At 45.3% G+C, this 25431-nt stretch overlaps 1 protein-coding gene across 3 annotated transcripts in view; it reads left to right on the forward strand.

Moving 5' to 3' along the window:
* Window positions 1-25431, forward strand: part of MED27 (mediator complex subunit 27) — a 204144-nt gene that overhangs the window by 145717 nt on the left and 32996 nt on the right. For all 3 annotated transcript variants that reach the window (XM_061200910.1, XM_061200911.1, XM_061200912.1), the window contains exon 5: window positions 25106-25213. In XM_061200910.1, the coding sequence (XP_061056893.1) occupies window positions 25106-25213 (108 nt within the window). The remainder of the gene's footprint in view (window positions 1-25105; window positions 25214-25431) is intronic.

Raw genomic sequence — 25431 nt, forward strand, 5'->3', positions numbered from 1 at the left:
CAACCCACAGAAACCATCGTAATCCACGTGTCCATACTGATTGAAATAAATAAAAGAAGAAAGAAAGAAATGGGAGTTATCAGTATAACATAAAAATAACTATGGGAAAACCATTCCTTACAGTAGAATGTGAACTAATAGATGCAGAAAGCATTAGAAAGTTTGGCAGCCACCATAGTAATAATTGTTTTACATAAGAATCAAGAATCACCAATGAATGCTAAAATTAATGGGTGAAGGGTTGACGACAGACAGTATGAGTGTGGGTGTGCACACCTGTGTGTGTGTGTGTGTGTGTGTGTGGAGAGAGGGCAGATATAAGGACCCAGGCCCAAGGTCATGCAGCGTAATGCTAACATATAGGGCCTGTAAGTCTGAAATCGTTCAAAATTATTTCAAATTAAGAAGTTAACATTTTTAAGCGAGCATGTTTAGATTTTTACATTACATGAAATTATGTCTGGTCCAGAATGTGACCGTTGTCTCCACCTCCTCCACTGCCACCACCCCTGTCCACGCCTCCATTACCGCTCACCTGGGTCAGTACAGCAGTCTCCTGACTGGTCTCCCCCCATCCCCTGTCTGCTCTGCACACAGAGCCAGAGAGTCTTTTAAAGGGAAACTCAAGAAGCGTGTCTTCTCTGCTCAGAACCTGCGATGGCTCCCCATTTCACTCCGGTAGAAGCCCCAGTCCTTCTAAGGCTCCTCGTCTGCCGTGACTCCGCCTTCAGTCTCCCATCCCTGCTGGCCCCCCTCCTGCTTTGGGGCCTTTGCCCTTAGACGTCTGCAGGCCTCATTCCTCATATCCTTCGAGATTTGCTCTTGTATCCCTTCTCCGTAAGACCTCTCCTGACCAGTATCTGCCCCCCCGGATCTGCCTGAATGTCCTTTATTTTTTTAAAAAAGTACTTTTCACTTTCTAAGATAGTACGTGATTTTCTTGTCTGTTACATGAGTCTCGCAGCTTGTGGGATCTTAGTTCCATGACCAGGAACTGAACCCAGGCCCTCGGCAGTGAAAGCGCAGAGCCCTAACCATTGGACCACCAGGGAATTCTCTGTGCTTATTGTCTCTTATCTGTTTCCTCCAGAAAGACTGTAAGCTCCACAAGAGTGAGATCTTGTCTGTTTGTTCATTGATGTGTCCCAAACCCCTAGACCAGTGCCTGGCAGCATAGTAGGTGCTCAGTAATTATGTGTTGAATGAATATTCATTCATACTGATGTGTGTATATATAAAGAAACTGGATTAAAAGATTTTTTAAAATACTGAGATGAGCTATTAGGGGATGTGAGCCTGGAGTAGAGACTGTGCAATCCTGGCTTTGAGGGAAATGGACGTGCACCTATTTGTAACTTCATTTGTAAACAGTCCAGAGGGGCTGTCTTCACCCTCCTGGTAGAGTAGTGGTTATCTCATGGGGGGAGGGGGAGAGGAGTTAGTTCTTTAACTTTCTACTTGAAACACTTAAATATTATTTGATTTCTTTTATTGTAACCATGCATTATTCTTAGGATTAAATTTTATAAAACAAAAACTGTCCTCTTAAGTATAAAATTCACTGGGAACAGAAATACGGGCCTGATCTTACCGATTCCTCAGTAAGTGTCTTTGTTTAGTCAGTGCTCTCTCTGTACCAGACACCAAGCTCAGGTCTTTACACACCCCGCCTCACTAGTTCTGTCCGGGACCCCAGGAGGTAGGTGACTTTATCCCGTTTCCAGGTTAATAAGCTGGGACTTGCAGAGGATCAGGGTCACACAGCGGAAAGATAACCCCAATCGTTAAGTGACAGTTCAGGCCCCAGTCTGTGTGACTCGAGAGCTCAGACTTTCACCCATTAAAATAAAAAATTACATGAAGCTGCCCAGATGTCATTTCATTCATTCCCAGCCCTGAAGCATGTTGTTCCTGCTTCCTCAGGGTGCTCCTTTTCCTTGGAGTATCCAGGCCCTGTGGTGCCTGAGATGAACTCGGGACCCAGCAAACCGAGAAGGGGAGACTACACTAGGGACGCAGAGAGGGGGTCACGGGCTCAATAATTTTTCAGGGCCCACTGGAATCTGAGGTTTCTTAGGCAAAATATTTGCAGCGCTTCCGTCTGAATACGTACACCAAAGTCATGCTTGGCTTTATCTTCTGAAGGCTTGTGATTTTAAGTGTGTGTAGATACGGTGTTCCATTCAGACATACAGATGGCATTTTTTATGGGGTTCCCTCTCCTGTTCTGACTTAATTTTCTGAAACTAACTCTTGTCATAATCCCGGGGATCTTAAGCTGGTCCGTGAACTCCTAGAAGGTAATGGATGGGCTTCAGGAAATCTCTGAACCCCTGTGTGTAGATACACTTACGTGCCTTTTTCTGAGGGGAGCGTATGTGGCTCCCATTAGAAAGGGCGGTTAATTCCCAGAGAAGGTTAAGGACACTGGTCTTAAACCCTGATGGAGCTCTAAGTCCTTTCTCAGGGAGGCTCTCTGGTTACCTGCTGATTTCAGCCTCTAATCTTCATATTCTTGTTTTATATTCAGTATATTTTAAGAGCTGTACTTCATTTCCACCTGTATTTCTGGTGACTTCCAGGTTAAAGCACAGTGCTAGAGACACTGCTCTTAAAGAGAATGGCCATGCGAAGGAAGTTACCAGAGTGGAGCAGCTTACCCAAAATGCTTGGCATTAAAGGTGTTTTTCAGTTTAATGACAACTAAAGCATAAATAATTTTTTTTTTTAGTTACATCGTTTTTATATTCTGACAAAAGCATTTTTTTTTCCTTAGAACTAATTTCAAGGAATAGTTTATACTCTTCTCCCTTCCCTCCCCTCTCCTCCCCTCCCCTCCCCTCTTCATTTCTCCTCCCTCCCTCCCTCCCTTCTCCCTCCCTTTCCCCCTCCCTCCCTCCCTCCCTCCCTTCCTCTCCCCCCCTTTCCTTTTTTACAAATACCATTTACTAGGTATATGTTGTTTCTTTAGTTTCTTTGCCTATTGGTTCAAGACAGTTGCTCCCAGAGGCAGTGGGACACTTACATCTGTTACATGAACATGTGTTTAGGGCTCAGCGGTAATTGATAGTGTCCCTGAGAGTCCCTAAAAATTTTTAGTCTAACTTAAGGATAACCTAGTTAGGCATCCCAGAACCGCCCCCACCCCCCCCCCCCGATGCTAATATGCCAATAATTCCTGGGGTCTGTCATTTCTAATGATGCCTTGGAAGCCCATGATTCAGACCTCTAGTTTCCCTCAACACGTCTCAATTGCATTTATCCCCCCAAACTTGGGAAGCACATTCCACCAACTCTACCAGGTATATTTCATTAGGCTAGCATTTATAATAGTGAATTTAAATATTGGAGAAAGCTATTCGAACTCCAAAGGAGTTTCATTGGATTTTAGTTTTAAATATTATTAATTGATTGATGAAATTAATGTCTGGTAGAAACCTGTGGCACTTGCCTTTTTGAGGCAGGGTAAAACTGTTTTCAAAATTCAGAAAAAGGGGTTGAGTAAATGCACAGTTACCTTAAAAAGTAGTAGTAAAACCACAACTATCTTTTTTGTGTGTGTGGCTTAATTCAGTTTTTTTTTTTTTTTTTAAACATCTTTATTGAAGTATAATTGCTTTACAATGGTGTGTTAGCTTCTGCTTTATGACAAAGTGAATCAGTTATACATATACATATGTTCCCATATCTCTTCCCTCTTGCGTCTCCCTCCCTCCCACCCTCCCTATCCCACCCCTCTAGGTGGTCACAAAGCACCGAGCTGATCTCCCTGTGCTATGCAGCTGCTTCCCATTAGCTATCTATTTTACATTTGGTAGTGTATATATGTCCATGACACTCTCTCAACCTGTCACATCTCACCCCTCCCCCTCCCCATATCCTCAAGTCCATTCTCTAGTAGGTCTGTGTCTTTATTCCCATCTTGCCACTAGGTTCTTCATGACCTTTTTTTTTTTTTTCCTTAGATTCCATATATATGTGTTAGCATACTGTATTTCTTTTTCTCTTTCTGACTTACTTCACTCTGTATGACAGACTCTAACTCCATCCACCTCATTACAAATACCTCCATTTCATTTCTTTTTATGGCTGAGTAATATTCCATTGTATATATGTGCCACATCTTCTTTATCCATTCATCCGATGATGGACACCTAGGTTGCTTCCATGTCCTGGCTATTGTAAACAGAGCTGCAATGAATATTTTGGTACATGACTCTTTCTGAATTATGGTTTTCTCAGGGTATATGCCCAGTAGTGGGATTGCTGGGTCGTATGGTAGTTCTATTTTTAGTTTTTTAAGGAACCTCCATACTGTTCTCCACATTCCCACCAACAGTGCAAGAGTGTTCCCTTTTCTCCACACCCTCTCCAGCATTTATTGTTTCTAGATTTTTTGATGATGGCCATTCTGACCGGTGTGAGATGATACCTCATTGTAGTTTTGATTTGCATTTCTCTAATGATTAATGATGTTGAGCATTCTTTCATGTGTCTGTTGGCAATCTGTATATCTTCTTTGGAGAAATGTCTATTTAGGTCTTCTGCCCATTTTTGGATTGGGTTGTTTGTTTTTTTGTTATTGAGCTGCATGAGCTGCTTGTAAATCTTGGAGATTAATCCTTTGTCTTAATTCAGTTTTATTCAATGGCAAAAGTGTTGGGTCTGTTTCCAGGGTACCTGAGTTCCAGGCTTCTTGTCTTATACCTGCTCCCAATTTGGTAGCTCTCTGCTCCATCACTTATCTTCATTTTTGTAGCAGATACAAGAATTGTATTGATCAAATACTATGTGAAAGATGACCCCGAATTGAAAGCTCCAGCAGTGAGCCATCCCCGTACACACAAAATGCCACCTGCACACTCTCCCCGACGCGCTGTCCATCCTACCTCCCACCTCCCAGTCAGCCCCCCGCCCACCTCCCCACTCTCATCTCCTGTTGCCGGAATTCTTGCTGCAGCCACCTAGCTGATCCCGTGGTCTCCTTGTTTCTGGATGCTCTGCCTCCACTCCATCTTCCATACTTAGTGCTCATTCCAAAGGGCAGGTCTCCCCGAGCCAGTCTCCTACCCCTTTGCTTGAAGGGTAAAGCCCTCCTCCTTAGGGAAGCATATGTGGGCGGTCTTTATAACCTGGCCTCGGTTTTCCTTTTCAACCTCTTCCCCTCTTACTATCTCCCCCCACCACCTGGGTACCCTCTCGTGTTTCTCAGTGGAGGCACTACTGGCATTTTGAATGGGACAGTCGCTCCTTGTATGGAGCTGGTGGCGTCTTGCAGAAGGATTAGTATCCCTGACCCCAGAATGCTAAATGCCAGTGGCTCTCCACACTCAATGTGACAAGCAAAAATACCTCCTCGTTTCCAGGGGCTCCTTAGAAACCACAAGATTCCCCAAACATTCCGTGCCCGTTTGCTTCTATGCTTTGTGCCTGCTTTTCCCTCTGTGGTGTCCTTGTCCAACTCCTGCCCCTTCTGGCAAAACTGCTGTGCCTTCTTTGAGATTGGGGTCTAATGTTACCTTTCAAGAAGCCCACCCTTACTTCTTCAGGCCGAGATAGTTCCATCCTTTGTGCTCCTGAAGTCCTGTTTATGCGTATGTTAAAAAGAGTGCAGCAGTGTCCTGCACTGATCTTAAGTGGATCACTTTGCTTTAAGATGCGTTTGACAGTACCTACAATCATGTACCACTGCGCACAAAACCTTTATGAAGAGCCTAGGGGAAGTGCTCCACCCGGCCGGGTACCTGTGAGCATCTATTGCGATCCACCCCCGTGCGTAGCACTGCTTAGCCCTTGGTACTAGACACGGGGGACTTTACAAAGAAGAAGGGTTCTCTTGGGGCTTCATAATTTCCATAGGGCAAAGAGACAATGTAAATTGTTGTCGTTGGGCTTCCCTGGTGGCGCAGTGGTTAAGAATCCGCCTGCCAAAGCAGGGGACACAGGTTCAAGCCCTGGTCGGGGAAGATCCCACATGCCACGGAGCAACTAAGCCCGTGCGCCACAACTACTGAGCCTGCACTCTAGAGCTCGTGAGCCACAACTACTGAGTCCGCGCACCACGGCTACTGAAGCCCGTGCACGTAGAGCCCGTGCTCTGCAACAAGAGAAGCCACTGCAATGAGAAGCCCGTGCACCGCAACGAAGAGTAGCCCCCGCTCACCGCAACTAGAGAAAGCCTGCGCGCAGCAGCAAAGACCCAACGCAGCCAAAAATAAATAAATAAATAAATAAATAAATTGTCACTGTTGGTCTTGTTATTAGAAGAACAGTAATACTGATCAGTAGATTCTTTGACTCCCTGGCAACTTGTCTCAGAGCTTATATTTGACCAAATGGAGCCATTTCTCTCAATACCCCCTGCAATCAATAACGTGAAGCAAAAATGATGTTACTCTTCCCGAATCATAATCTTTGTTTCGAAGAGTTATTAACACAGGAGTCCAAGCTGCTATTTTCTTTAGACAGTCGGGTTGTCCTTCAGATTTATACACAGCAATTGAATCTCATTAGCCCAGATTTACACTGCATAGACCAAGCGTGTAAATAATCGAAACTTTCCGGAGCTGCATTAAATCTTCAACTGATTTTAAAAGCAGTTTATCTTGGTATTTTACTTTATTCCCTAATCCCAATCTACGCAGTTGATTTTTCCTCCATTTAATCTTTTCATTGTGTCTGTGCATTGAGACAAAACAGTTGCTCGGTTCTAATAAAAGTGACATACACCATCCATTTCGGTTGGCAATTGAATTAAAAGATGAGCATGAGTTTATACTAATATGGTCTATGGTATTATTAATTATGTAAATTATCTTATATTGAATTTTAATTAAAATTAATTTAACTGATTGTGCTGTATGTAGTTACAGGAGTAGTGACTGTCATCATTCTCATCACCATCATAATCAGCCCAGCTCCTAAGCAAACCTGGAGCCAGGCGGCTAGGGGTCAGTTCCTTGCTTGGCTGATTCTAGCCATGTGACATTGAGCAGTCACCTAATGTCTCTGTGCCATCATTTCCTCCCGTGTAAGACGGAGCTGATCAGGGTCCTCTCTCGTGGGGTTGTTGTGAAGATCACCTGGTTACTTAATCCTTGGAGCCAGGCCAGCCGCTGGTGAGCTCAGCCGGCCAGGATGTGGGCAGGGCGTGGGGGGCGGGGGATTGCAGTGATTTCTGCTAGACATTTGTTGAAGATCATGAAATTGTATGGGCCTTGTTCATGGCTTAATTACCATGTTGACTGTTGATCGTAAACATTGTGAACATATGAAAAATTTCTTCGTTTCTGTTCAAAAACCCTTTGCAATAATGTGGGACCTGTTTTTTAAACATAGGTGAGAATTCTCACCTTCCTTTTTCTCCTCATTCTTGAATTATATTTTTAGTTAAAATTACATAGTGACTGTCTCTGTGTCTGCTTTTAAGGTGACTACTCGGTGATCATGCTTATTTTATAGGGCATCCGTTATTTCTCCATTTTGTTCAACTACAGAGATGTGAGGATTGTCAAACAGAATTTTGAAGGAGGGGCTTTGTTGGGTTTTGCCTTAAAGTTAACATTCATAATATTAGCTGCTACTTATTCAGGATCTTCCCCCACTTCCCTGGCTATTCCTTCTCAGTCTTCTCTATAGATTCCTCTTCCTCTTCCCAAAACATTGGCGTGTCCCGAGCTCAGTTCTTGGGTCTGGTCCCTTCTCTGTCCGTACTCCCTAGGTGATCTCATCCATCCCAGGATTTTCAATATGTTTTAAATAGTTGCTGCTGAAGCCCAGGTTTACATCCTCACCCAGGTCTCTCCCCAGACTTCAGGCCCAGGTGCCGGTTGACGTTGCCGCTTGCGTGTGGGCAGTGGTCCCCGTGTTAGTAAATGACGACTCCATTCGTCCTGTTGCCAGACCAGAAGTCTTGGTGTGGCCTCTGCCTCTCCTTTCTCTCACAGCCAATCCATTGGTAAATTCTGCGGCTTCTTCCTTAGAAATACATCCAGAATCCTAATGGAAAAGAATATAAAAGAGAATGTCTGCATGTGTATAACTGAGTCACTCTGCTGGGCAGCAGACACTGGCACAACGCTGTAAATCAACTATACTTCAATTTAAAAAAGAAGAGTCAGGAAAAAAAAAAAGGAAAGAAATACATCCAGAATCTACTCACGTCTCACCCTCTCCACCCGACACCCCAGTTCAAGCTGCTGTCCCTTCTCACCTGGCTGATTGCAGCGTCCTCCCACCCTTGCACCTCTGTAGCCTTTCACACACTGTAATCACTTTGCAGCTAGAGCACTACTTTTGAAATGTCACTCTTCTGCCTGGAAGACTCTACCAGCTTCCCATCGCACCTAGAGGTATCTTTACCACGGCCTCTCAGGCCCTACACAATCCCCTGCTCCCCGACCCCGTCTCCCACCACTGCGCCCTGGCTCAATCCACTCCGGCCGCACTGGCCTCCTCACTGCTCCCAGAGCACATCAGGCCTGCTCCGGCCTCGGGGCCTTGGCACCAACTGTGCCCTCTGCCCCTGGCTCTCTCCTTCGCTTCCTGAGAGCTTCTAGGTCTCCCCTGACGGCACTATTTAAAATAGCACCCTACCCCACCCCTTGCCATTCTGTCCCTTACCCTGCTTTGTTTTCTTTATAGCATTTTCACCATATGGCACGTTATGTATTACCTTACTGTCAATCTCCACCCTCCACAAGGCGAGCTCTTTGAAGGCAGGGACTTTGTTTTGTTCACTGCTGTATCCGCAGTGCCTAGAACAGTGCCCGGCACGTGCTGAGTGCCCCGTAAACATTTATTCAGTGAACATATGTGCTGTTTGCAGTGTAATCTCCCATCAGCCCTATGAGGTAGGTAAGGCACAGAGAGAGGCAAGATAAGTTACCCGAAGCACATAGCAAATAAGTAGCGAAGCTGAGGTTTAAACTCTGTCAGTTTACCTCCAAAGTACACGTTCTTTCTGCTTTACTGCATGCCCTGTCATTTCTGGATGTTTCCAAACCACTACCAAATCTCTAAGAATTTTACTGTGCCTTTGAAGCCTTACCCTGTTGATTTTGTTCATGGTTGTCATCAAATCGTTTCTGAGTGTCTGGTTTCCACAGGGCTTGTGCCAGTCACGAAAGATAAAAGGAGTGTTTGTGCCTGGCCCCTGCCCTTCTACTCTCCTCCTGGAGCGAATACCCCACGAAACTGTGAGTTCCCCCAGGAAAATATGTCATCCGATTCTTTCTTGGTCCTTGTCAACTTTCCAGGCTTAGAACTGTGCCTGGCACAGAGGAGGCACTCCCTTCATAGCTGTGGAACGAATGAATGAAGACAAGGGGCACAAGTAAGTGCTGTGAGAGTTCAAGTTCTTGGTTTTTGCTGTTTAATTCGACAGAGGCCGACTGAGCATCGCCCGAGTTAGGCGTCTCCCCGGCGTTCAGAGACCGGCTGGGCTCTGGTGCTTTTTGGAAATGTCAGTTCCGGCCCAGAGCCAATAGGGTGACCAGGGGTGGGGTGTCTGATTCAGATGGAGTTGTGGGGTCCACACCTTGAGAAACCCACTGCTGCCCAGTGAAAATACAGACCGCAGGAGAGACTTCCTTCCAAACAGGACCATCGAGGAAGGGGTAAGGTTTTGGTAAGCCGACAGGAGGGCCTTCCAAGCAGGGAGAAATAAAAGTGAAAGGTGAGACTTGTCTTTAGATCCTAGACAAGTATGCCCCTGCCACCATGAATATAATAGTTCTAATAATTGCTGCCACTTCATATGCCTGCCATGTGCTTGGAACTCTGTTTGGCTCTTTAACACGCCCCTGTTGATTTGATATTCACACCAACACAAGGTGTTATCACCACCTTATAGACAGAACACTGAGGCTCAGAAGGGTAACTAACTCGCTCAAGGTCACATGAAGTGATGGAGCTGGGATTTGAAGGGTGATCCAGGAAGCACCAAAGTCATGGTCTTTTCTGTCACCTTCTGCACTGTCCACTGACAAGGTCTCATGGACTCAAAGAAGTACAAGAATCTCCTAGTACGTGTAGGTAACTGGGGGAAATGTACTGAAATGAGTCAAGTTTTCTTGAAAGCTCCTTAAAAGAATAATGGCTTTGATAACATTTAATCTTGGTAGGAAATGCTTTCCAAATATACTCCTGACTTTCCCAGTTCTGTTTTCTTCTTTCACACAAGCTTTATCAAATGATTGTTTTGTTGATAAATTTGTGTGCAGTTGAGACTTATATGTAGATTGTACCTACCCTCAAAGGGAGAGTGGATTTTATAGCTTCCATTCATTCTCATTAAAATCAGAACATTTGCATCTTAACTTTTACATCTTGTTCCAGGAATTTTAAGCAGTCTGATTGTATGGAAGTGGGTCGTATTAATTGCAAATGGGCTAGACATCTGCTCACTAACATGGAATGAATTTTTTTAGCTCTATTTTGTTTTTATATATGATCTACCAGAGTGATTAAGTGAGGGCTGTCGGTACTGCTGTTACAAGAGTAGGATTTTCAGAGACTTACAATGTAACCATAAAAATGAATTTGAGCGAATATTTGAAAGTTCTTGAACTGGGAGCAATTAAACATCTTAGGGTTGATAAATTTTTATCCACAGTCTGTCAGGGAGCCGTTTTCCATCATCGGGGCCTCTGTTGGTCTGGTGCGCAGTGAGCCCAGGTCCTGTGGGTTCCAGGCTCTGGGGTCGGCGATGCCGTACTGTTTCTACCTGCGGGGAGGGAGGCAGGCAGGGAGTGAGCTGAGGTGTAGTATCAAACTGGAAGAATAGGATCCAGGCTGCTGGGGACTGGTTGAATAGGCAGGGTATTTCTTTCCTGGTAGTAATATAACAGTGTTTCCCAAAGTGGATTTCTTGCAACACGAGTTCTTAAGGAGGGTGGTGTGCACAGTAAGTTTCAGAAGTACTCACTGGTTAAACAAAGCTAGCTAAGCAGGTTCCTTCATTGCAGTCCTTTCCAGAGCCTTTAATATGCCCTTGTACACTGTGGATCTGCAAGAGGAAGAGGATGTCTACACGGTGTCCCCGACATATTTGGCCACAGACCCCTTCTCATGGAATACAGTTTGGGAAATGTTGTCATGGAGGACATCCCAAGTATTTATTTTAAAATCAGGAACTGGAGAATCTGGCTGAGGCTGTCTTGGGCATGTAGCTGAATGTAGAGTCCCAGGCCCTCAGGGCAGTCGCCTCAGCCATCTTGCCCCTCTGGACCTCTCAGGACCTGGCTTTTTTCAGAGTTGCAGTCCCCAGGCCAGTGGCACCCCTGGCCCAGTTAGGGAGCAGGAGGGAAGCTGGGGCCTCTGTGCATCCGTGCATGTCTGTACTTGACAAAGAGGAAGATGATACATGACTTAGCAGCAGTGATCAGGGAAGGACAAATAAAATATGTAAAAGGTGTAAAGAGTTCTGGAGCGAGTGACATTTTTCCTAAAGTAGTTTCCTGGGCCTGATCCAGCCAACGCCTGCTACCTGGAGGGGTTCAGTCAATATTTGCTGAATGAATAAATTGTTGGTACTCCGAGGCCTTTGCAAAAAAGACGTCTCATGTTGCTACACCATCATATTCTGTTTCAGTTCAGTTTAGTTGCCAAATGTATATAATCCTTCACACCTTCTAGAATCAAAGGTTAAAACACCAGAACTTTTCTTTTCCTGCACTTAACAGACGTCCCTGTCATGCAGAAATCTCTGCTGTGTACTGCCTTGCCACAGAGCAAATGTTTCTGGGCGTTGTTATTCTAGGGGTGGGAATGGATTTGAACTGATTGATCCAAACCTTTACGCTTTCTCTCTTGGAACCAGTGACAGAAAGCTGACAGATGTTGAGGGGTGATGTCTGCTACCTCCAAACTGAGCAAAGCTAGTCGACTCATGAGGGGTGAAGGCAGCAGTGTGAACCTATGACCTTGACCTCATTCACTTCAGGCATCTGAAGCGCCAGCATCGTGACAATGGTGCCATACCTGTCTTACTGCCGAAATCCTTCTCCTGACGCTTAGCAGTGCTGTTTTCCCATTTCATTCCCTCCTTCTGCAGAACAGGGCTTGTTACCCAAAGGAAGGATCGCTTGCTCACCCTTAATATGGGGAGATTATTTAGAGCACTTAATTTGTGTTGACTCTTTATTGGTGCACTATTGCAATTAAGTTAGATTAATGAAAGGTAAATTCCAGTCTATACATGAAAAAAAAAAATCTCTTGTAAAGATCCTAATTAGTATGTGTGTTTATTTAGCCTCTCATGGTTTAATTGCATCCCATCTTGCTATTTACAAACAGGCATCATTAAAGAAGAATGAGTGTGTGAAGAGCATTAATGCTAGCAACAGATGAGGTAACTGGCGTTTGGTGGGGAGAGGGAGGGATGGATGGAAAGTCTGCTGGTTTGTATTATTTTCGAATGAAGGAGAGTGCAAAACGATCCTTTGAACCAGTCCACGAGGGGAGGACAGAATAGACATCATGCCAGGCAGCAGCTTGTCCTTTGGCTGCAGAGACTTGGGCTGCTTTTCATTTGCTGCCGCAGTGTAATCTGGAGAGGTGAACACACGCCCTCAGACGACTGTCTCGTGACCTTAGCCGGCAGCGTTCAGGTTGAAGCTTTCTTTTCAGCCCCATGTTGCAGGACATCTGCACCTCAAATCCATGAGGATTCCCTGGGATGCTGAAAAGGCCACCCAAAGTGGGCCTTTCCTCATACGGCTCAGCTCCAATCCCTTCAGCAGCCTTTTTTTTTTTTTTTAATAGCCACATATAAAATAAATTGAGAAATAGGTTTATGATATTTCACTGGCATCCATAATATTTTATTCCAATTTTACATAATTTGCAATCGTTCCTCAAAGTTACAAAGCAATTTTATCTTTTTAGATGGATGCTTGATTTATATTCTATTCTAACCTGGTTTAAGGGTAGGAAAGCTGGGATTCCAGCTGGGAGAGCAGTGAAGCTGAAGGAAGAGAGAACAACCTAGAAGAGCCCAGTCATCATAATGTCCTCATCATTTGTTGCATGATTCTCTGATTCTTGGTATAGAGTAAGCAATTCTCTAAAATCACTAAGGAGTAAATGTGGGGACAGAGGTGGTAAATCTGAGGAGGAAGCGACCTGTAGCCCTGGTTGCCTTTGCTAGTAGGAGTAGGTCTTGGAAATATCTGCCTCAGTTTCCCCTTATGTTATGGTTGTCATTGCAAGCAGTTTTGTGAAGGTGTTCTATATAAATGCAAATTGCCACTATTCAAACTCTATTAAAGCCTTAGATTTCTCTAGGGATTCCTGGGTGAGTTGAAGTCCAGGGTTTAATTTATTTAAAATCAGGTGTAGGAATTCACAGTTTTCAGTACATTTTATGTTTTTCTTCAAAAGAACCTACAGTTTAATTTTAAGCTCCCCTAAACAGAAGCCAAAAACATGTAAAGTTTTTCGGTGTTCTAAGACCTGCCTGTATTTAAGGACACAGCTAGCTGCATTATCAAACACAGAAGGACCCAGACAGGCTTGTGTGGCTGTGTCTTTTGTTGCTGTTAACTTGCAAGTGTTCCATTTTCAGCTCACAGAACTGTGGGACATATTTTCCCATTCATGTTAATTGGATTTTAAAGTGACCTTGGCCATGTATTGATTTGAATTAAAATTTTCTACATCAAGGTCAAGTTGGCCCATAGCCTACAGTCGAAATATTAAAAAGCCAAGTGCTGCCTAACAGGGTATCGACAGAAGTGGAGGTGTAATGGGGCCACATTTGCCAGAGGGCACCGTGGTCCCATTCTAATGCAGGTGGCAAGTGGCAGATCTCCGTGGGGATCACCTTCGCCTGGACGTGAATCGCCCGGTCAATGGGATGGTTCCTGCTGAAGTCCACAGACCCGCCTTTTTCCGGGAAGGACGCCCCCGAGCTCCTCAGAGCCCAGATAATACTGCTCAGTTGCGTGGGTTTAGGGTGAAGTTTCAGGTCATCTGAACTCACCCAGACTGCCCTGAAAATGAGGGCCTGATAAGATCATTCATAAACTTGAACTGTCGAGCCCAGACCTCAGCCGTGAGGCCCAGTCTCCAAATTGCCCATTTAACATCTCTCCACTGAGACGTTTCAGGAGTGTCTTAAACTTCATAAAAGAGAAGTGATTTTCCCTGCCCCCTGTTTTACCCCTTTGCTTCTGCATCTTATCTCAGTAAATAGCAAAACCATCTAATTGGTGCTCAAGCCAGAAACCTACAAGCTTCCTTAGTTCCCCCTTTCTCTCACTTCACAGCCCATCTATCAGCAAATCCTGTCTTCAATTCCATCTTCGTTCTATCTGAAATCTACTGGCGTCTCACCTCCTCTGCCGCCACAGCCCCAGTCAAAGCTGTCATCGTCCTCTCGTGGTCTCCCTGTTTCTTCTCTTGATCTCTCCACCAAGCAGCCAAGGACATGTTTCTTTAAAGCACACATCAAAGCACACAGTCATTTCTCTGCTGAAAACCCTGCAGCGGCTTCCACTTCACCCCGGATACAGCTAACCTCTTGTCAGAGCCTCTGCCCTTCACGAGCACCCCGGCCTGCCCTTGCCCGGCGCCTGCCGCTCTCCTGCCCGCCCCACCGGCCTCCTCCTTCTTCCTCGGGTCTTTCCCGCCCAGGCCTCTGCCAGGCTCCTCCCATGGTCGGGCCCGCTGCCCCAGCACCCTGCATGGCCTAGCTTCACCTTATGTAGTAGGTTTCTACCGCATGTGAACCTACCCCCTCACCCAGCTTTATTGCCTTCCTAGCCCCACACAGATGATATATTTTTGTTTCTCTATTGTCTGTTCATCCCGCCCCCCTCCCCCAAGAATGCACCCTTATGAGATGTTTTGTTCACTGCTCCATCTCTAATCCTTAGGCCGATGCTTGGTACAATAGTGAGTGTCCAAGAAATACTGGAGTGAATTCAATGAACAAACGAATAATTGAATCATCTGATCGAAATGTCATTTTTTTCGCACATAGGTATTGCCTAAATAATCTCTCTTCTTTGAGCTCTTCCCTTTTTGTTTATTTCCTTTAAAACTCTTGGCAAATTATACATTTTTATTTATATACTTATTTGTTGCCTGTCTCCTGCACCAGGACTGTTAGCTCTCTGAAGGTCTCTTGCGTTTATCTCTGTGTACCTAATGCCTAGCCTGCACATGACATGCATTAACAAGTAACTGTTGGGTGGAAGGAGGGGGAGAACTGGAAAGCAAGCCATCTGCAGTTCAAGGCAGCTCCAGGTTCCAGGGCATCCGTCTGTCCGTCTGTCTGTCTGTCTCCCCTCCTCCTTTCCCCAGCACTTCATTCCTCCGCCCTCTCTTGCTACATGGCCTCCTTCTCACAGGAGTGCTATTTTTGGTTCCCAGTCTTCTCCATGTTCTCCAGGCCAGATTCTGGAAGGAGGCAGTTTACGTGGCCTAGCCAGTATGGGGAGAACCTTCCGTACCAGACCCAGTTCCTACCCCTGGGCCAACTGGTTCCGCCCAGGACAGAAAACAGCTGCTTCCCGGGCAGCAGGCGTGTCCTGCAAGACGGCAACGTTGAGTGCGGTGTCTTCCTTGCTGCCGTGTTCAGGGCAGGGGACAAGTAAAGGGTGTGTGTGCTGACGGGGTTTCCGCATCACATCCCTTAGTAGAAACTTGACGTTTTCAGCATGTTGGAGAAAACAATAGTCAGCTTCTCCTTTTGTCAGCTAACCCGTATCCCACTTCATTCTCACAACATCTTTTTGGAATCTTGATGCCCTATTTTTATACAGGCGTCGTATTCTCCTTTTTCCCAGAGGGGTTTATGTTATATATTTGAATGTATGTTTTATAAATGAAAATGAACTAAATTCTATTTTGACGGTTTGGGGGATTTTTCATGACACTGCAAGGGAAACCCTATAGGGTAGCCAGAAACCAAGGTCAGGAAGCACAGTTTTTCTCTGGTGTCTTTTTGCTTCTTTACACTGTGTGTGAATTTTGTTGTCGTTGAGGGGAACATGCAGGCACCTGAGAGAGGAAGGCTGTGAGGAAGTTGTTATTTATCGTATGAAATGGAAACTTATTTCTTAATCCTTCCTTGTCATGAAAACGAACTTAGAGAATGAGTAAGACCTCTCTGATGAAACTCCACTCCCACCAGGGCAGTTGTGACTTTTGAAGAGAGGAATGGGTTCAGGAAGATCAGAAGTGCCCAGATTGTTAACACTGATGGCTCCTTAGGAAATGATTCAAACGTACTCATCAAGGGGATAAGCCACCTAAAGAAAAATGAACCTATCTTATTAGGCGGGGTGCTTCATAACTGTTAAAAAGGATTACTGCAGTGATAACAGCAATTGCTACCACGTAGCGAGTGACAGTAGTGACTCCCCTGGACACTTAATAGCAGTGGATGCCCAGTCCTTATAAAGGGTTCCACCTTAGACACGAGGAAACCAGAGCTCACGTGATTTGGTTTTCCCAGAGCCACGCTGCTTTGTACATGGCAGAGGCAGAATTTGAACTCGGGTCTCTCAGGCTCCAAAGCCCTGGCCCTCGCCCCCTCCCCATGCTGCCTGTGCCCCATGACAAGGGCAAGGAGGGAGTCACCCAGCATGACCACGGATGACGTACTGGCCAAGTCTGAATCACAATGCTAAGCCCTTCACGAGTCTGGTGTCATTTCCTCCTCACAGCAGCCTTATGCTGGGTCCTACAGGCAAGAAAGCTGGGGCTTCATAGGCCGGGTAACTTGCCTCAAGTCACACAGCCAGGAGGGGGCAGAGCTGAAATCTGAACTCAGGTCTTTTCTTCCCCCAGAGTCCTTAAACGAAATTCCCATGCTTGCTTGCCTTGCTGGCAAGTTGATTTTCTAACTTGTTGGTAGACAGAACCTAAAGTCAGCTTGTCTGCCTTATTTTTCCTTGGTCTTTGTCAAAAGGGAAGATATAATTCACCTCTTGAGGCTGTAACAACTTCACGTCTCAAATCTAGCCCGTCCATGGGAGTCGCTTTCCAGTTTGATTTTCTCTTTCTTGTATCACACTACGTGGCATTGCATTTTATCATCAGAGGCATAACTGAGCCACCCCATTGAGCAAAACACAAGTGACCTTCGGCGTAGAGGAATATCAGTTTTATCGTTGATGCTCCCTCCGTCTGACCTCTTGGTTTCCAAGTCACGTGGCCCGTTTTCTCGTCACGACTGGTACTGTCCGGCCAGCGCCTCGTACCAGGGACCTCCTCTTCCAGCCACGACAGCAGGTTTATCTTCTCTGCCTCAGCTTGGCCAGCGTTTCAGCCTTTCCGGGTTGGTCTGTCTCCGTCATTTCCAGTTTTACAGTTTTCCTAGAAAGAAGCAGCAGCCAGTTTCCCTCTGTACCTCCGGGTCCCAGTCCTTCTTGCTGCTGCAGCTTTGCGAGGCCTGCTGTCAGGAGAGCAGTTCCGCCCCAGCACGATTCTGTCAGGGCTGCACATGCCTAGCAGCTGTGCAGGATTCAGAGCGCTCGCTTTAAAAAAAAAAAAAACACCGCTAAAGTTAGACAAAGCAAGTGTTTTAGTGGCATCTTATAGATGAGGTCAGGAGTGTGAGTATAAAGCCATTTGGGAGGGAAGCCAGGAGGCTTGTGAAGCACGGTTTTGAGCCACTTACCAGAGTTCCAGAAAATACGGCAGGCGGTTCGAGGATTAGGTGGTCCGAGGCTCTGTGGTCGCCGTGTCTTGTGATTTAGAGCCGCTGCTGCGGGGTCATGGACCAGGCATGAGAAGGGGAAACAGCAAGAGGCAGGCGCCCGGCCCTGCGCAGAACAGCAGTGACCTTGCCCTCAAAGCTTGCTAAACCTCAGCTTCCTTCTATTCAGAATGAGACTGAGACACCTGCCTGGGCTGTACGGCAGGGTTCTTAGGTAGAGGAGGAAACTACGGCCCCGTGGGCGCGCCCCAGTCCTTGTCATAGAGCCGAGGGGGTGTCCGCATTACTCGGGGGAAGACCCCCAGGCGTCAGGGAAAAGCTTGGGGGAACGTTTTTTCCAGGTCACATGTAAGAACATCTCTTGGAGGAATGTTTCATGGGACATCGTCTGGGGAGTGCTCGTCTATACCACCAACTCCACCTTTCAAAACGTGGGGTAAAACGGACAGGCGCCCAACCAGGCGTGTTCCGGCAGCTCAGTGACGCAGCACTCTTCTCCCCAAAACTTCTCAAGTACACGGTGAGCCCCATATGGTAAAGCGCCGTGTACCACCCTCCAGTTAGTTCAGGCTTATGTCAGTTTTATCAGCTCCTTCAAGGTAGGAGCCATATTTGATACTTCTTAACCTCTCTAGGCTTCAGTTTACCCCTTTGAAAATGGGGGAGTTGGAGAAAATGACTTTTTAAAACTTGCCAGCTCTAAAGTTACATGATTCTCCGAAGTAGTGTCCTTGCCCAGTGCTTCACATAATACATCCACTTATATATTCAATAAATAAATGCTTATTGGGATCATTCACTTTATCCTCATCTTTCTTTGTCATTAGTACAAAGAGGAAGGTTCTTGGTTCTATACTGAAGAAAAACTGTTCCTGAACCTCCTGTAGGTGCCTGTCTGCCCCTCTCTCCCTCCCTCCCCACCCCTTTCTAACTACACTTTGAAAAACATCATTTCAAGCACAGCAGACCCCTTAAGGACACCTACACAGTAAACTTTTACCTTGTTTGTGCCTGGAAAATAACATTTGTGGACACATGTATGTATGGTTGGCTTCTTTTTTTTTTTTAAACTGTATCCCTGCCCCAAAAGCAGGTCTCATCCATGCAGCCTTTGCCTGAGTGACAAATATTGTGCTCCCCACTTCACCTCCCACACACGTGCTTTATGCCGGGCCAGGGGGGGCTGTGTCCAGTCCAGGTTCCTCGTGCGAATAAGCCGCTGGTCAGCTCGCCTCCGCTGCATCCTGGACACAGCTACTGCTCAGGCTCGGGGTGCCTTCTCCCTGCACAAGCCCAGGGGAGTGAGGTTGCAAGTGATCAGCTTCTCCCACCTTCCAAGCTCACCCGGTCTGCCAGTGTAGATAACGTCTCAACTACCAGATTTGTTACGTTTGCGTTGGATAGCAGTCAGCGGCAGAGCAGAACGAAATATCTTTGCTATTCTCCTCAACTTGCCTCCCACTTTGCGACTTGCCTCTCCATAGTGAACTAGAAATTCTGCCAATGCCATACAGCTTGGTAGGCGACTGCCGTAGAACAGATAGAGAAGACCACTGATGTAGCCCCCGCAAGGGGATGGGGCTGTGACAGCATCTCTAAGGGCACTTCCTGGAAGGGTGACGGCCGGCTGGGTGGTCCAGCCCAGCGGCTTCCTTTCCAAGCACACCTTGGTTCCCGTTGGGGAAGCACAGTGCACCCCTAGACTCTTCACAACTTGCCATCTGAACACACGGGGACAGACGCAGAAGTAGTGAGTGACCTGCTCGGTGTAGAAGAAGGGTTACCTTGGCAACGGCAAGCCCACTTCATTACCAGATGCATTAGCTTTATTTGTGGGATCCCATAGCAGTTGCCAGGCACCGACCTGTAGTCCCGTCTCTGGGCATTTTGCTCCAGCCATGGCCAGCATTGGCTAGTTTGTAGAACGGTGTCTGTTGGCCTGTATATGCTGCACCACCGTATCAGTCTACCAAAACTCCAAGGTCATTGCAACCTGCTGCATCCAGATACGTTAGGAACTGGCACAGTCCAGATACATAAGAATCTGAATCATTATAGGGTGACGTGCAAGCACCCTATAGAACACCCTAAGAACATTAGAGAACACGCACGAAGCTCCATCTTGAGGGCAGGGCTTGAAGGACTCATAGGACCCTCTCCACCGCACCACCTCCGAGGAGAACGAAGGCTGATGGCTGGTGAGTTGTGTGGTGCGCCACGCCCGCGGCCATGCGTCTCCCATGGATCGTCGTCGCATTTAATTCCTCAGCGGGCCCCTCCGCATTTTGCAGCTGTGTGAGCAGGCACGAGAGGTGGCTCGACTTGCCCTTGGTCACGCTGCCTGTAAGTGGCAGGTGTGGCACAGAGTCCCAGTGGACTTGACCTTCACAGTAAATGGCCTCTTTTGGGAGTCAGCAAGATCAGCCTATGTGGCAGCTTCGTACCTTCCCCACACCGCCTGCACCTCAGGCTTGCAGACTCTCAGCAGTCATTCAACAGGAGCACATTTTTGTTCATACTTCAGGGCCTGCACAACTGTCACCCGCTCTCTGCAGTGTCCCTTTAGCCCCAGGTGTGACAGCAGAAAGGCAGATTAGCATAGGTGGCAATTTCACTGGATTGGAGGCAGCAGCCCTTCTGGTTCCAGCTTTGATGTTAGCTGGCTTCAAGTCATTTCGCCTCTGTGAGGTCCAGACAAGGTTTTGGGCTAAGTAGCAATAGCTGCCCCTGGGAACCAGGCCCTGTGCCACACCCCTTATCAAGTGCATTGTCTCCTTGACTCCTCGCGGCCATTTCTGAGGTGGCGCTGTCACTGTCTCCACTGGATGGAGGAAAGGGATGTTCAGAGAAGGTAACTGGGCCAAGCTTTCCAGTAGCAGAGCCGAGACCCGGTTCCAAATGAGCCTGATTCCAGAGCCTCGAAACGTTAAGCTTCAAAATTGTGTATGCAGTTTCATTATGACCATGTTAAAAATTCAAAAAGCCATAAATCTATGCATATGCAATCTAGTTGAGTACCAGGGTCCTTTCTGGCTCTATAAAAAATAAGAATTGACAAACTTCATAGACCTTGACGGGTTCAAGAGATAATAGAAGTAAACCAGAGCCAGACTTCATAGCACTGGGTGTCCATAAACCAGCACAGCCCGGGACAGACACAAGCCGGAGGGATGCTCTTGGTGAGCCTCCCCGGCTCGTGCCCCTTCCCTGAGCGCGTGAAGCCGCAGCGCACGAGGCGGGGCATGGAGACCCAGCCGGTCCCAGGACTCCAGAGCAAAGCGGGCAGGAGGGCTGGGGGGAGGGATGGCGGGCTGAGAGTGGGGGGCAGAGGTGCGAAGTATGATTGGGGGGGCAGGAGTGGGGGAGGCCGTATGCGGAGTATCTTATTTTTTTATTAGAAAAGAAGATGAAACGCTTAAACCTCAATACATAAATGAATGTAGGATGAGAAAAAGAGGGGGAAAGGGAAAACTATCCTAATCCAGATTCATAGAATGAAAAAGAAAAAATTTAACCTATCAAAAATGATTTGCCCCTTGCTCTGGTTGCAGTCTTGAAATACCATTTCCCACTGGAAAGAACCAGAGTTGCTTGAGGAGATGGCTGATTCATGACCTCAGGTGGGAACTGTACAGGACAGGCCCGGGGTATCATATACCAGACAGCAAGGAAGCCATCACAGAGACTAGGGTTACGACGAAAGGATTCAGCCTCAAAAAGATGCCCACCAGCCACAGACAGGACAGTTCGAGCATCCATAAGAAGAATAATTGCGTCAGACAAAAATATATCAAATACGTTTCACTCTTTGAGTTTATAATAATGTTAAGGGAAAAAAACAGCCATCTACATTGGAAGTAAACTAGTGAAACAATGCATTGTTTGAAAACTGGTATGTGTATAACCGAATCACTTTGCTGTACACCTGAAAGTAACACAACATTGTTAATCAACTATACTCCAATATAAAATTAAAAGTTTAAAAAAAGAAAGCTGGTAAATAAATGGAAAGAATTGAGCATTTATCCTCTCTCACATATATAATAAATTCTACCACTGGGTAACCAGTTAGTAGATAGGGGAAGTTTTTCTTTATAAAAGTGTTCCAGCTAATAAATGAAGGCTGTTGATCTCATTGGAATACGACCGTCTGTAACCGCTGGTGAATTTAATGGGTCATCAGCTGCCAGCATCGCAAACTGAGACACCCAACCTCACATGCCTCCTGTTGGTAGTCTGTGACACCCCTGTGAAGTAGTCTTGCCAAAAAAAAAAAAAAGAAATCAAGCCTGAATCTCATCTAATTACCAATTTACAGGAAGTACAGAGCAAGGAGTAACATGTACACCACCGGGACGCCATCCGCAAAAGCCAGACTGTGGAAAACTCTATAGAAAAAATGACCCAGTTTCTTCAGCAAATAGAATGGGGAGAGGGGTTAGAGAGAGGGCTACCTTGAGTTTAGGAGAGACTTATGAGATAGGTCAGCCAGTTCCATTGTGTGGACCATACTCAGATCCTGATACAAGCAAAGTTTTTTTTTTATGTGGCATTTATGAGACTGTTGGAAATGAACACTGACTGAACTGCAGGTTTGATAACACTAGAGGATTCCTGTTGTTGTTTTAGATGTGGAGTGTGGAGTGGCAGCATGGTTATGTTTTTTTGTTTTCAGAGCCCTTTTAGAGATACAGACTGAAATATTTACGGATAAAATGATACCATGGCTGTTACTTGTTTCAAAATAATTCAGGAAGGGAAAAGTAGGTGAGGGTGTAGGTAAAACAAAGATCTGCCGAGACTTGTAGCTGTTGACGTTGGGATGGGTCCATGGAGGTTCTTTATACTATTTCATTTACTTCTGTATATGTTATTTTAAGTCTGCCATAATAAAAGGTTTGAAGAAGGTAATTAAGTCGGTACTTCTGGGAGGGGGTGGATTTTATTTCGTTTTGTTTTGATTTAATAGCACCCATTGCTGATAAGAGTGTTCTTAACCCTTGTGGTAGATTGTATCAAAAGCCTTAAAACATTTGTACTGTTTGCCCCAGTAATTACAGTTCTGCCCATCTATCCTCAGGAAATAATACCAAATGCAGCAAAAATTTGGTGAACAAAAGGGCACATTGCAGCCTAATATTAATATTAGGGAAAATTTGGAAGCAACTAATGCCCAGCAATAGGAGAATGGTTAAAGAAATTATAGTATAGCCACTCAATAGAATGCCAGGCCACGTGTAACGCCAGTTTTGAAGACCACACAGCAGTATGGAACGATGCTTACCTCATAATTTTAAATAAAATTTTGACTTGAAATTATATGTTGAGTTTCAATTATAAACATGTGAAAAATTCAAAAACCATGCATCTTTGATAGTAAAAAGATTAAAAGGAAGTACCCCAAAATGTTGAAGTGGTGATTATCTTTGGATGGAAAGTCTATAAACAATTATTTTATTCCTTTTTTCTCTAATTTTAGATTGTTCCATAATAAGCGTTTATTAACTATTTTACTATTAGTTGACTTTAAAATACCAAAAATCACTTATAAAAACAAAAAAATTAAATATAACATTTCTAGTATCTTTAGTGTGGTTTTTTTTTTTTAATTTCATTTTAAGAAGCTTGAGAAATGACTAAGGGAATTTACCAGTTAAAGTCAGCTAGATTTCGTTTCTTCTAAGGAGACAATTGCTTAGTTATCTACGCTTTTTAGCAAAGAGAGTTAAAATATGTTAGAAAATGGTGGCACTGTTGGAGGGGGTATGTTGGACCTTCACTCTAGCCCAGCGAGAGGCTATTAATTTCAGTGCTTATGACTGCCAAAACTATAACTGGGTTCCTCTCCCTCCCTTGCTTCCTTCCAAGACTGCATGTAAACTAGAGACAGAGTTTCTGTTCCTACCTTGCTGGTTTATTGGCATCCTTAAATAGTGATTTCCAGTTATGCAAGAAATGACCCATTAAATGTTACATGGTATAGCAATATTTAAAAGTCCTATCCAGAAATAAGGTGCTTTTAACATTCTCTTAAATGTAAATAAACGTGTCATATCTTTTTCCTACCCTGTTTATATTCTGTACTATTTGGGGCATATAGAAATAGAGATCAAGTCAGCACTAGACGTTATTGAAGGAACTAGGTATTAGTAATGTTCACTGACACCCAGGACTGATCAAGAAGAGAAGACCATTGTTGTTTTGAACAGTAGGCTAAGAGCTGCAAGGAATTAGGAAGTAAGGAAAGGATGGTTGAAGGTGGCGTCCCAAGAAACGGCCTGCTGCTGGAGTTGCAGGATCCGGGTTGCTGCTTGGGGCAGAGACTCTTGTCTGAGCCCAGCAGGACTCCTTTTAGCCAATTCTGTGATGTCAGAGCCTCATGGACCAACCCAGACAGTGGGCCTTGGGTTGGGTCCTTTGCCGAGTCTGCTTTTAGGGTCTCATCTAGGAAATGAAAGAGGAGGCTTGACAAAGTCATCAGAAGGGTTTCGTGAGCCCCTAAAAGAAAAGAAGGCGCTGTTTCTATTCTGAAGGCTGAGCCTATTCAGCAAGCCCAGCAGGTCACTTTTTCCCTGGCATGTATGAAACTGCACTTTTTTTAGGTTTTTGTTTTTTGTTCTTTGTTTTTTTTTTTAATCTATAACATGTGCTTAGGTTCTAAGAGAGTAAAAGCACTTAGATGTATTTACAGGACCATGTTCCTTTTTGGAGATAAAATGCAGCTACTTTTCATTTACTTTCAGAACTGCTCCACTTTTTACCAGCTGTTAAAATTAGATAGTTCAGGGATTTCCCTGGTGGTACAGTGGCTAAGACTCCGTGCCCCCAGTGCAGGGGACCCGGGTTCGATCCCTGGTCAGGGAACTAGATCCCACATGCCGCAACTAAAAAAGATCCCTCGTGCCGCAACGAAGATCCCACACAGCCAAATAAATAAATATTTTAAAAAAAAAAGTTCAACCAGGGGGTATCTGGTGCCTGCCTTTCATCCCTCTGTTGTACTCTCTACATAGTCCATGGGTGTACATAGGCTCATGACATAATATGAAAACAAATGTGCTCACTAACTCCTAGAAGGCCAGAATTGTAGGATAGTCTTTGAAGAAGGTAATCTTAAGACAGGAAAAAAAAAAAAAAGGGAAACTTACTTTATCCAGCAGATAGTAAACATTTGGAAATTATCCTGAGAGTTTATAAGCCAATATTATAAATAAATTCAGAGTAGTTAGATGAATTGGGACCTGTGCCATCTTAAATGCCTTAGGAGGCTGGCACAAGGCGCGACCACCGCGCCTTTCCTCCGAGTGTCCACTGGTGTGTCTCTCAGGAACAGGAGGAGAGGTGATCCTTTCTCCTTCTCACTGTCTTACCCAATTCATGTGGTTTGCATGTTCCAGTGTAAGCATTCATGTTTGTACACGTGTGTTTTGACAGGTGACCTTGGGAAAGGTGTTGAAAGTGATTGTCGTCATGCGGAGCCTATTCATTGATCGAACGATAGTAAAGGGGTATAACGAAAACGTCTACACAGAAGATGGCAAGGTAAGCATTCTGGAGTCTTTTGTTTTTTCCTTTATTTTCTGTATCCCAGAACAAATGTAATAGAGTCCCAGATGAATGACATTAAACACTAGCAATCATAGCTAAAATGATCAACAAGCATAGATTTATCAGTGTGAAGCTGAACACTTTACAAAAAAAACTCTCTCTCTCCCCTTGCATTTTTCATCAAGCTTCTGCTTTTTCCTTTAAGCCTGTTA

This window comes from Eubalaena glacialis, chromosome 9 (genome assembly GCF_028564815.1).
Source record: "Eubalaena glacialis isolate mEubGla1 chromosome 9, mEubGla1.1.hap2.+ XY, whole genome shotgun sequence".
Taxonomy (NCBI): Eukaryota; Metazoa; Chordata; class Mammalia; order Artiodactyla; family Balaenidae; genus Eubalaena; species Eubalaena glacialis.